The sequence below is a fragment of the Aulonocara stuartgranti genome, assembly GCF_965226115.1.
Source record: "Aulonocara stuartgranti genome assembly, chromosome: 7".
Classification (NCBI taxonomy): Eukaryota; Metazoa; Chordata; class Actinopteri; order Cichliformes; family Cichlidae; genus Aulonocara; species Aulonocara stuartgranti.
In genome coordinates, this window is record NC_138945.1 from 7,933,579 (window position 1) to 7,945,660 (window position 12,082).

Below are 12,082 nucleotides of genomic sequence, written 5' to 3' on the forward strand. Positions count from 1 at the left end.
TCCTGATTAAAGATGGGGATGCCACTTGTGAACAGAGTGCTTTAATATAAAATATCTGCTGACACCAAGGTCTTACACATGCATTCAGGGCTTCCTGTCTCACAATCTTCACATGCATCTTAATTTCTTTCCATCTAACACCATGCATGCGTGAGAGATCATTTGAAAAAGCAAACCGCCACAGGTGATGTTTTGTAAGTTAATCACCTTTTATTTTGAAGGCAGCATTTGTGATCTTCTACTCTTATGTTGCGGAAATTGACATTTCTGGACGGTCCCTGTTACGCCACTTGCCACACCGTGTTTATTACCTGGGACGTTGAAGTGCGCGCAGTGGCTACCTTTCAGTGTGACATTCCTCTCCTCTCGTGGTCCTTAGCCGTGAGCATGACTCTGTGTCTGGGATGTCTGTCCGTTCTCGTGGCTCTTGCTTTATCAGTTTATGTTCTGCAAAAACTCTGCTTCCCATACTTTTGGAGAGATCTTCTTTTTCTGCAGAAAGTCGTCAGATACGGTGTGAAACTGGAGGTATTCAAGCTGACTTCCAGCGTGCGCACGGTCCTGGACAGGTTCCTCCAGCAGGTACAGCGCATCCCGGACAAACCGTTTGTAATCTACGACGGGAACGTCCACACCTACCGGGACATTGATCGGCGTAGCAATAGACTGGCAAATGTGTTCCTGGAGAAAGCCAACTTGAGGAAAGGAGACTGCGTTGCCTTGCTCATGAACAACGAGCCCGACTTTTTGTGCGTTTGGTTCGGGTTAGCGAAGGTCGGCTGCTCGGTTGCTTTCCTCAACACTAACATCAAGTCCAAGTCTCTGTTGCACTGCTTTAACTCCTGTGGAGCTAAAACTCTAATAGTTGGTTCAGGTAAAAGTCTCATTTCATTGAAGCGGTATACACCACAGTGGCTCTAGAAACAGTTTTATCTTCATGTACAGCATTCAACATTCTTTCTCGATATTTTAATATTGTGTATTGATAGTTTTCTCTATATATATTACGCAATATCTTTTATTTTTGTCTCAAATTTGTCCTTGCAATGTAGCACAGGAGCTTATTCTGCCAGTAAGCTTTGTGTGTGTTTCTATAATTAAGTTAATCCACTAGTAGGTACAAGTTCAAAATGATATATTAATGCTAAAATATCATTTCTATCGTCCATTAGTTTAAATGGTATTTTATTTACATTTTATTACTATTCATTATTATTATTATTTATTATTATATTTTACTTGCTTTCCTGAACAGGGAAAAAACGTTTTAGTGGTTGACTGTAATGCTTGACTAATTTCTGCAGACTGAAATTCGGGTCTAAAATGTGAATTTGTTGTTGTTTTAAACACGTTTTTGACATATTTCCAAAATATTTGTTTTCTTCTTATTAGGAGAAGTGATCTAATACGTTTGTTAAGCACTGTAGATTTACATAAGAAGCAAATTTACACAAATAAAGTAGCAGATATTTGCCAGTATAGAAACAAACAGGTATGCTGTCCACCAGGGTTTCTGCATCTTCAGAACCCAGGCTGGCTGTTACCAGTTTTACCACATTTTCCAGTTAGGTAAGGGTGGACACTGGGGACTGGGCAGTCTTGGCTATCTTCTCCTGACTGGCTATACCACCAGCCACAAGTAACCTGGTACCCTCCACCAGAGCTTTGTCTGTCTTTACAATGTATTCCCTGTAAAAACGTACTGAAATCAAAAACAGTCACAGGAAAAGTCATTATATGATATAGTTTATGCAAAAATATAATTATTGTTATTGTTCATGAATTTTACATTTCATTTATATACTTGCATTTCTGAACATAAAAATAGCACCTGAAGTTATGGTTGATTCATTTCTGACTACTCAAATTTTGGTATAAAAACATGAATTCAGTTTCAAGTTTGGACAAATTTGTAAAATATTTGTTTCCTTTTCTTTGTTTTTACGACAGGCGAGCTAATGAATTTGTTAAGCAGTGTAAAACCTCTCAAGTACTGCGAATAATGTTTCATATTAGGCCTCTTTAAAGTTTAATTGGCCAAGTAATGAAGCCGCAACACTAAAGTGCGGATTTATTAATGGCAGATATACGTTTTAAAACGTGCATGCAGTTTTGGTGTAATTGTAACTTTTCCCAGTTCTGATAGTCAGGCACATCTTTGACAACTTTCATGTTCTGAACTGCAGGTATCAAACCTGGCTTACTTTCACTTATGGATGTCATGATTAATTAACTTTTCCCTTAAGTAGCCTTAAGTGAAAATCATATGTACTTAATGCTACTTATGCATATTACTTGACTCAGTGTACTTAGTTACTTCCCTGAACTCACAAGTGAACCAACACCTGTGAGTAACACATGAATAATAGATGACAAAATAAAATTTGATGAACTTAATAGCTCCTCATTAAAATCTTGTAACTTGCTGATCCCTTGTAAGATTATTATAAGTTTGTGTAATGTTAGCTGCAATTTAAATATAGATCATTCCACAAATCCACAAATCTGCTTTGGGATGGAATTTATTCAGAAATTCAATGGATGGATCAAAAAAATTGGTGATAAGCAAATATATGTTTAATACAAATTAAGTTTCACTGAAAGTTTCCTGTTTGTACATGTAATTGGATTAACCATGTCGTAATCATGTGACAGAGTGACAGATTGCTCAACCAGACAAACATGATGTTGTCAGAAATGCTGTCCTCACTACAACCGTGGTTAGTTTTTAGAGTTTACACACCCCAGTTTTTCAAGTTTTTTATTGAAAATCGTGCAGTTTAATGCCTCATTGGATTCTGAAATGAAAGCAAAATACAAATAAGTAGTTGGAGTTAAAAAATAAATCAGAGAATCAATTTATATCAATTTATATACCAAAATGTATTCTAAACCTTTGACACATCAAAGTAGCCACCTTGTGGCAGCTTTAACAGCTGAGCACACCCTTGGCAATCTTTCTACAATCTCAGCATGTTTGTAGCAACACACCACTTTCTGCTGTAAAGTACTGTTCAGCTGATGCTCACTCGGGTATGGTACCACACAGTGGGTGCCAATGCTGCTTTTATACAGACAGAGGGGGTTGTTAGTAATCCAGCAGCACCAGCTTTCAAGGCTTGATCAACCTCCATTGCCGTAGAACAGCTTTAAATTGTGAACCCAGACTTTTTTTTGCTAGGCCCCGCCTTTGTTTTTACAGTAAAATCTTCTTATTGGAAGCATATTTGCCGATGCTTCACCTTCTGCTTTGCATTTCTGTGGGAGCCCCGTCAAAAACCTGTCTATTATGCGAGCAGTGTCCAAGGATTCCTGTTTCTTTCTTTCTTTCTTTAAATTCATGACACGTAGTGTATAGGTTAAAAAAACAAAACTAATTACCAACTTTCTCTTATGCTGAAGAAATGGCTGCTATGCTAACATAATTACAAATTATGTTTGCAATTATTAGAAATATTGTTTTGCTTCTACTATTTCTATAATTCTGTCTTCTGAATAATGGAATACATAGACAGCTTCACTGTGAAGAAACCATTACATGTGTGACTTAAGTCCTTTCCGTTCAGGTACCTGACAAAAACTTCCTGCAGGAATTTTAAGGTCAGTCATACAGAAAGATATTTGCAAACACTGATGCAGTTCCATTTTCACCTACAGTCACTACTTGCACTGTAGGTAAAAAAAAAAAAAGGCACATAATGATCCATAAACTACAATTAAACGTTTTATTCTGTGAGATTAAGTGTCATGGTATATAATTGGCTTCCTGTTTGCAAGATGCTTCTACGTCTCACTGAGAAAACACATTTGTACATGTACGTTTGCAATCAAACCTTCCTAAACCTAAATTTTCAGTTTTAGGATCAATTTAGTTTACAGGAGTAAGCAAAGTCAAGGTAACCTTTTATGATATAAGTGTCTCTATGTCTTAGACTTAGTGGAAGACCTGGATGGCATCCTAAACAGTCTGCTGTTGGACAACATCCAGGTGTGGGCAATGAGGAGCTGGACCAAACACACGGAGGTGCACTCTCTGCTGGATAAGCTTGAATCTGCATCTGAGAAGCCTGTACCAGCAGCACTGCATGCTGCCACTTCTCTCAAAACTCCTACACTCTACATCTTTACGTCAGGAACAACTGGTGAGTGTATATATATATATGGTTAGAGATTGACAAGGTACAACACAAATGCTACAGCAAGGGGGAGCCAGGACGACAGGTCATGGGGGGGGGGGGGGGTGTATCGTCACCCGCATCCGAGATTGGGTACCAAGCCCCAAGCGCGCTGGAAGAAGGATCATTGAGTGCGAGAGGAAATGACCTGAGAGATGGGATCATGGCGAAGCTTGACACCTGGATCCTGCGTAGCTACGGGCAATACCTGCTGCAACCATTACCGAGGCTAACCATCTGATGTACACTACAGCAGTGAGATTCTTGACTACAAGTTGAACAGCCATGAGAAGCAGTACCCTACCTGGAGAAGGAGACTAGAGACCAAGATCAAAGTAGCACGGAGGGAGGTTAGCTAACTATCGAATCTTCAGAAGAAGGTGCCTAAGAAGCAAGCTGTCCATACCAGAGGCTTTGGAAACTGCCAAGCAAAAACTCACAGCCTTGGCCTGCCACTTGAAGAGGTACACCAGGCAGGAGAATAAACCAGCTGTTCTCCACGGCACCAGCCAAGGTGCGCTCTCATTGGTAGAGCAATATGAGAAGAGCAGCACCAAGGCTGAAGACAGTGTAATACTGGAAGAGCATATGGGATAAGGACGCAACCCATAACGGCAATGCTTACTGGTTAGTCGGTCTCAGAGCAGACCACAGCAACCTCCCTGAACAGGGTCCAGTAAGATGAACAGGCACATGGCTCAATACATGAGTGGGGCACAGAAAGGAATTAGCAAGAGTACCAGAGGCCCAAAACCCCAGCTACTGGTAGACCAAACAGTCAGCCAAGACTGCCAGAGTGAATGGAGCAATCCTCTACATGGATGACATTAAGCTGTGTGCCAAGAGTAAATGAGACATCGGTTCACTGATCCACACCACCAGGATATACAGCAACGACATTGGAATGTCATTCAGACTGGAGAAGTGTAGTTAGATGATAACAAAGAGAGGGACAGTAGTCCGAACTGAGGGGGATCACACTACCAGAAGGCAACATTACAGAAATTGATCAAAATGGGAGACGGCCCCTAGGTTGGCCGAGAATGACCGAGCTAAGATCCCGTGGGACTTCCAGATACAGACGGACAAAATGGTGGTCAAGAAGCAGAAGAAGACGGCCGTAGTGATAGACGTAGGAATACCGAATGACAGCAACATCAGGAATAAGGAACATGAGAAGCTTAAGAAATACCAAGGGCTTAGAGAAGAGCTCGAGTGTGTAAAGGGTGAAGGTAACAGTGGTCCCAGGGATAATCGGAGCACTAGGTGCAGTGACCCCCAATTATTAATTAATGAGTGGTGCTTATTTATATGTTGGGACAAATTGTACCAGTTGTCCATTGTTTTCTTTTTTTTTCTTTTTTCTTTTTTTTTTTTTCTCTTCTCGCCTGTCCCATTTGGTTCTTTAGCCATCAGAATTGTTGTCTGAAGACCAACAAGGATACCCAATGGATTTACTTTGCCAAATGGATCATCGTGGCATTGCCGTATTGGTCCATTTGGTCGATCTTTGTTTTTATTATTTATTATATTTTATTTTCAGATGTTACAGACGGGACAGACATGAGTGAGAGATAGGAAAGGGAGAAAGAAAGAGGAAGGAAAGGAAAAACAGAAGGGGAGAGGGACAGTGAGAAAGGGGGGAGAAAAAAAATAAAAATCTCCTGGATCACCTGTTGAGAGAAGAATAAAAAACAAGCAAAAAAAGACAAAAAAAAAAAACCAACAAAGCAACATACTAAACACAACACCATCGCATTAATCTAGCTAAGTGTAAACAGCAGTAAATACTAAATATTCAATGTTGTTGTGCAGCACGCAGGACAGATGTGCTTCGAAGTAGCAGCCAAGAAAGGTGTAATTTGGGTCTACGAGCAGTGAACACCCGTGTGCATACCTGTGTGGATCAGCGCGCTTGTATTCCAAAGGTTTCTCCATGTAACGATCTGCTAGGGAGTGTGGGGGGGCCACAGCCCCGTCCTCCAGGGTATGAAGCAGGTATGGAGGAGATCAAAACTCCAGACATCCAGAGGCCCCCAGAACACAAGAGACCATGGAAGACCAACAGAGGGGCAGCCGCGCCACTGTTCCAGTAAGAGCTGAGGAGAGTCCCAGATGAGGGTTCACTCAGCAGCCGCGGAGCAGAAGCCAGGGGGGGTTGCAGTGACGCGCCCGTGAGCTCCGCCGGCCGCCAGCTGTGCCTGAGTGACCGAGCCCCAGGCCGAGAGGCCGGGGGCACCCCACCCCCGAAGGGGCCCGAGCGAGCCCCAGGCTCCAGGCCCCGATAAGCGGCCGCCAAGGAATGAGCCGGTGTGTACCTGGACGCCCATCCCCGGACACAAAGAACCACCAACGCACCGACACCTGAGGGAGTCCGCCACCGGCAGGGGAAGTGGTGGTAGGTGGAGATAGGCCTCCAAACCTTGGAGGGCCTGAGGTGTCCCCAGAGAGGTGGCGTCTGATACCCAGCCTGACATATAGACACAGACATACAGGCACACACAGACACAAACATCCATTCCCCCCCTCATGCTCTCATATGCACTCACTCCACACTCAACCAACGTGGAGACAGACATAAAGAGACGCTGTACACACGATCACACTCCCCAAGCGTACTCTACAAACCGGGTCTAGGTACCCTTGCCCCTGGAGGGGGGAACTGCACCCAGACCCAGGTGGTGTTACCCTTTTCCCTGCGGTGGGGAGAGGCAGACCACCCCGACTCCGTAGCAGCAGGGAGGCCCCACACTCCAGACCGCAGTCGGACGGCCAACTCCACCTAGCCCTCCCGCTCCAGCAGGCCGCAGAGAATGGGGGTGGGAGAAGACTCCAAACCTCCCTCCACCCGCTCATTGTAGTGTTGATGCATGTGTGTTCTAAGGTGCAATTAAAACCCAGGAGGGCATGGAGCTACCTGCCAAGGAGCAGCAGGTAAGCGCATAGTCCCTCCTGATAGCCCTCAATGTCTAAGTGTATTTAAAATTGAGAGGTGGGCAACGACGCCAGGGGTGAGGTGTACACCCTGATGGTAATTTGGACTCCGTGATTGTGCCCACCCCCAAGATCCTATATGTATGTGTAATGAGAGTGTGAATAATGTGAATGTCTAAGTTGTGGGATAAAATTGAGGCAGAGGCAGCCAGAAGGGGACAGAGGGGGGGTAGCCTCCTCTGCACCCTGGTGACATACCCCCACTCCAAGGCCCTGCATGTGTGGGTGGTTGTGGTGGAGCGGGAAGAGGGAGGCAGCTGGAGATGGGGAGGGAAGGAAGGGAGGGGCAGGTAACCCCTCCCTGGGGCCAGCTCCCCCGCTGACCCCAGTAGGCACTCCCACACTCCGCGACCCGCCAGGGAAAGGGGGCCCAGGCCCATCCAGACCGGGGCCCAGTGCAGCAGCGCCTCCCGGCCCCACAGAGCCCGGGACAGTCCACCCAACCCCACCACAGAGAAAACTGCACCCACCCCACCATCCACTCATCTTCCAGACTACATAAGACAGTAAACGCCCAGGCTGAGATCTTCCTCCACCTCTCCTGTATCTCCCCCTCCTGCAGAGAGAGTTCCTGAAGAGAGGAAAGCTCCTGCAAGATGTGACCATCTCCCCCACCAGTTGAAGAGCCCCCCAGGTGGTTCGACGCACCGGCGGCACCCTGCTCCAGGGCCGGGCCCCCATGCACCCACCCGCCCACAACCCCGGCAACACACCAACCAGGATCCAAGCCCCCGAGGCCCGGCCCGGGCCCCAGCCCAGAGACGGAGCGCCCCCAGAACCTCACGCCCATCCCGGACCCACCCAGGGCCAGCCAGGCTACCAGGTCAGTAACCCACGTCCGTCAGCACAGACCCTCCCCTAGCCCCGCTGCACGCAGCCGCGAGGAAACAGTCACCTGAGAGCCAACAGAGCCCCCAACCGGACATGACCGCTACCCCGGGTTGAGCCCCCCAAGGAAGATGCCTCCGGGGAACCCCCCGACGCCCTAAGCCTGTCCCTACCCCCATACCAATCACAACAGTGAAGGCAGGACCAAACTATGACCCCCCACCCCCACTAGGTGATGGAGCTGATAAAAGGAGTCCAGAGCAATTGATCTGATGTGGTGGCAGAGGCTGTATCAAGACTAATGTAATCTAATAGATAATTTCTATATTGGTTAGAATTAAGATTATTTTTATTTTTCCAGTTCATGAGGACTGTTTTCTTGGCTATGCATAGGGCAGTGAAAACCATATGGGCGATATTCTTTTCTGAAGTGACATTATCTAAGCTGCCCAACAAACACACTGAGGGGGAAGTTGGAATGTTACATTTCAGACACTTTGATAAGTCTTCACATATCTCGCGCCAAAACTTTTGCACTGGTGGACAGAACCAAAGAGCGTGGATGTAATTGTCTGGTGTATTGCCTTGACAGTGTGAGCAGTTGTTGGAAGATGTAAAGCCCATCTTGAACATCCGATGACCTGTATAGTGCACTCTATGTAGTATTTTGTATTGTATTAATTGCAGACTGGGATTTTTAATTAATTTAAAGGTTTTTAAGCAAATCTGAGACCAGAAGTTTTGGTCTAAGCTGACTGATAAATCTGCTTCCCACTTTGCAATAGGAAGGGATATTGATTCATCTAATTTAGAAAGTGTTCTGTATATTTTAGATAATAATTTGGGGGATTTAAGAGTAAGAAAATGTGCCGCACTTAGTGGTGTTTGTAATTCAACTTGACTGAGGTTAAATTTCTTTTTTACTATGGATTTAATTTGTTGATATTCTAAAAATCTTTTCTTGTTGATCCCATATTGTGCAACTAGTCTGTCAAATGGAATAAATTCTGTTCCCTCTAATATATGTTCTAAGTATTTAATTCCTTTACAACTCCATTCTGGGAAATTAATCATATTATTGTTTTGTAATATGTCAGGGTTATTCCAGATAGGTGTACGTTTGCATGGGATTAATGAAGACGCCGTTATTTTTAGAAACTCCCACCATGCTGTCAGAGAAAAGCTGATGTTGATACTTTTAAAGCATTCATGTCTTTTGATGTTTGAGCTAATAAATGGTAGGTCTGGAATCTCTAGATCCTTGCATAGTGCCTGTTCAACATCTAGCCAGGGCTCAACTAAGAAGGTATGTTTTAACCATTCTGAGATGAACTGAAGCCTGTTGGCTAAGAAGTATTGGTGTTGTCCATTGTTTTCGATAAAATTACTCTTGAAGAGTGGATGTTCTATTTTATGCAGTCTGTAAAGTGTAATGTTACTCTATCTGATATACTCTTGTTATATAGCTGTGCAAGTGGTTTATAAGCAGGGTGGTTTGAGGGTTTGAGAAGCAAACTGATGAAAGTGTGATGACCAGTTCAGTACTCACAAAGAATATTATATTATATTATTAAAAAAGCGCTTCATGTGTTGGTGTCGAGCATTGTGGATGAGATCAGAAGCAGTTGCCTAGAAAAGAGAGCCTAAAATCTCAAGCCTGTATTTGGGCAGGATGGTTGTGTCGGTTGGGGGAGCATGAAGGTGATAAAATTCTGTTTTCATTTTTAATACAGTTTAAATTACTCATTCATACATTCTACAGTATTTGACATGGAAACTGTATTTGTGATTTACATGATCTAAAGTTGCACAACAAGTTAGTGAAAACATTGAAATGTTTGGAGCAAGAAAGCCGGTGCACACCACACACCAGACTCATTATTCCATCATCCCATGTGTGAAGGATAGTCAGGGGAACATAATAATTTGGGGATATCCATATACTGATGTTTAAAAGAGATTGGCTTATTGGAATGGCTGAGTCAGAGTTATGATCTTAACATAAATGTGATACTGAAGAATAAACTGCTGCTTGTGTTTAAATTAGGCCAGAAATACTGGTGAACTGAAAAGATTTTGAAGGACAAATGATCCTAATTTCCTTGTCATTGCTCAAACTGCCTGATGGATGTTTTTACTAGTTACTAAGTTTAACATTAATTTACTTTTACCAGCCTGCACTATGAAAGGTTACACAGTTTGCTTAATAAAGTACAACTATCTATGTATAGTTTTGTCATATTGTGTTTTTCTTTGTCACATGAACACAGAAACTGGTTCAACACAGGGTTTGTCCCATCTATACAGTGGGGACAATGATTTCTATCCCTTAAGCCATAAAAGTTGAGGTATTGCTGCCACCCTGGCGGGACACGCAGGTGGCATGGACACCCGAGTTTGTGAGTGCCATAACTCGAGAACTAGGCAATGTAGGATTTTCAACTTGACGGCATAGATGCATTTACTTACTCAGACAGTTCAAATCTCAGAAACCTCGACTTCAAGGTCAGAGGTAGGGATGGGCTTTTAAAACAGGGACAGCACAGAGTGGGAAAGGTTGAAAGGTTGGTGACTGGCATTATTGCATCTATGGTATACCCTCCTCTTTCATTATTGGACCGAGAGCTTCGCATCCCAAAAAGGTGTTCACTTCATTTATGCAGAATTCAAGCTTGAATTGTTCTTCAGATGGCCGCTTATTCAATCAAAAGCATGCTATTTGCTATTTTGTAAATGTAGCGTCTGTGACCAGGAGATATTTCATTTTGTATTCTTATGATCACGGTTATAATCAGAAGTATCGATCATTAATCATTTACCATTGTTGAACCAGTTGACAGAATAATCTTTGAACCATATCTAGGTTAACATTAATCTACACAGATTATCAGTACTCTAATCAGTCTATTGTTGTTCTGTACTATTCATGTTATTTGCTTAAAGCTGTTTCACAGTTCTGTAATTACTCAGAAGCCTGTGGGGCCTGCTGGACCCTGCCTTGGTTCCATGTTCCGTTCTGCACGTACACAGGCCTTGAAAGTACATGCACGCTCTTATACAACACATGAATGTGTACACACACCCTTAGTAAGAATAGGAGGGTTGTCTGAGGACAGTTTTCTGACAGATATACTTTCACAAAAGGCACGAATGTAATACACACTTGTTTTCTCTAACAACTAGCAGTTGATGTCCATATTAGGTAAACTCTCTGAACAGGCCCAAAACTGTTATCATTTCCAGTAAGGTCTGACTGTGTTACGTCATCATGGGATCATGGGTTATATAAGGATGGGGAGCGGTCCACTCTTTGGAGATCTGTGGCTGTACGCTTGTCTTCCCATGCTTCTGTCTTAGAAGTGTGCAATAAAATCACTATGTTTGTCACCTACACGGACTCGGCTGTTTTTCCGTCTTACCCAAACCGAACCAGACGTAACAACTTGGTGCCGAAACTCCGGTTGGAGAGGAGGGGAGCTTGCAGCTATCGTGTGGGTGACAAACAGGGGCGGAGGCCAGCAGCCTGTCTGAGTGACGCCAGGCGTCATAAGAAAAGGTGAGTGCCACCTGTTGATTTTTATCCAAAGGCGCTATATTGGAAGTTAAAACTAAATTTAATTAAATAATATTCACTCAGTCTGGGCTTCTGGCGTTGGTCCATAGTGATCTTGACTAATTAGTTGTAAAATAGGGCATAGTAGTCTGACTAAATTCATTGTTGTTCATTTTGGGGGTGAATTTTGAGTTAAGAAGTTATGTGTTTGAGTTAATACGGTTTAAGGTGTGTGGAAACAAATAAATACGGTTTAAGAGGTTTATCTGTGGGTTGACTGGGATGCCAGCCAGTCAATCGGTAGTGTAGGGTTAATTTGGTTTTAATAGGGTAGCAGAGACGGTCTCGGGCTTCAGATAATTAAACGGGGGGGCTCAGAGCTCACCGTGAGGCTTTTAAACAAGTAAATTCGTTTAGGACTGAGAAGCTAGGCTCTCTAAGAATGCAGTTTGTTCAGCAGGTGGCGCTGACCCCTGACCCCGGACGCGTGGTTAGGTTCTAGCCCGGTTTTGGCCTCCCGCTGGGGACTTGG

At 43.8% G+C, this 12,082-nt stretch overlaps 1 protein-coding gene across 1 annotated transcript in view; it reads left to right on the top strand.

The window, feature by feature from the left end:
• Positions 1 to 249: 249 nt before the first annotated feature.
• The window catches only part of slc27a6 (solute carrier family 27 member 6), a 34,421-nt gene continuing 22,588 nt past the window's right edge, over positions 250 to 12,082 (top strand). The window contains exons 1-2 of the mRNA XM_082540118.1: positions 250 to 874; positions 3,933 to 4,142. Coding sequence (XP_082396244.1) covers positions 388 to 874; positions 3,933 to 4,142 — 697 coding nt within the window. The 5' untranslated portion in view covers positions 250 to 387. The remainder of the gene's footprint in view (positions 875 to 3,932; positions 4,143 to 12,082) is intronic.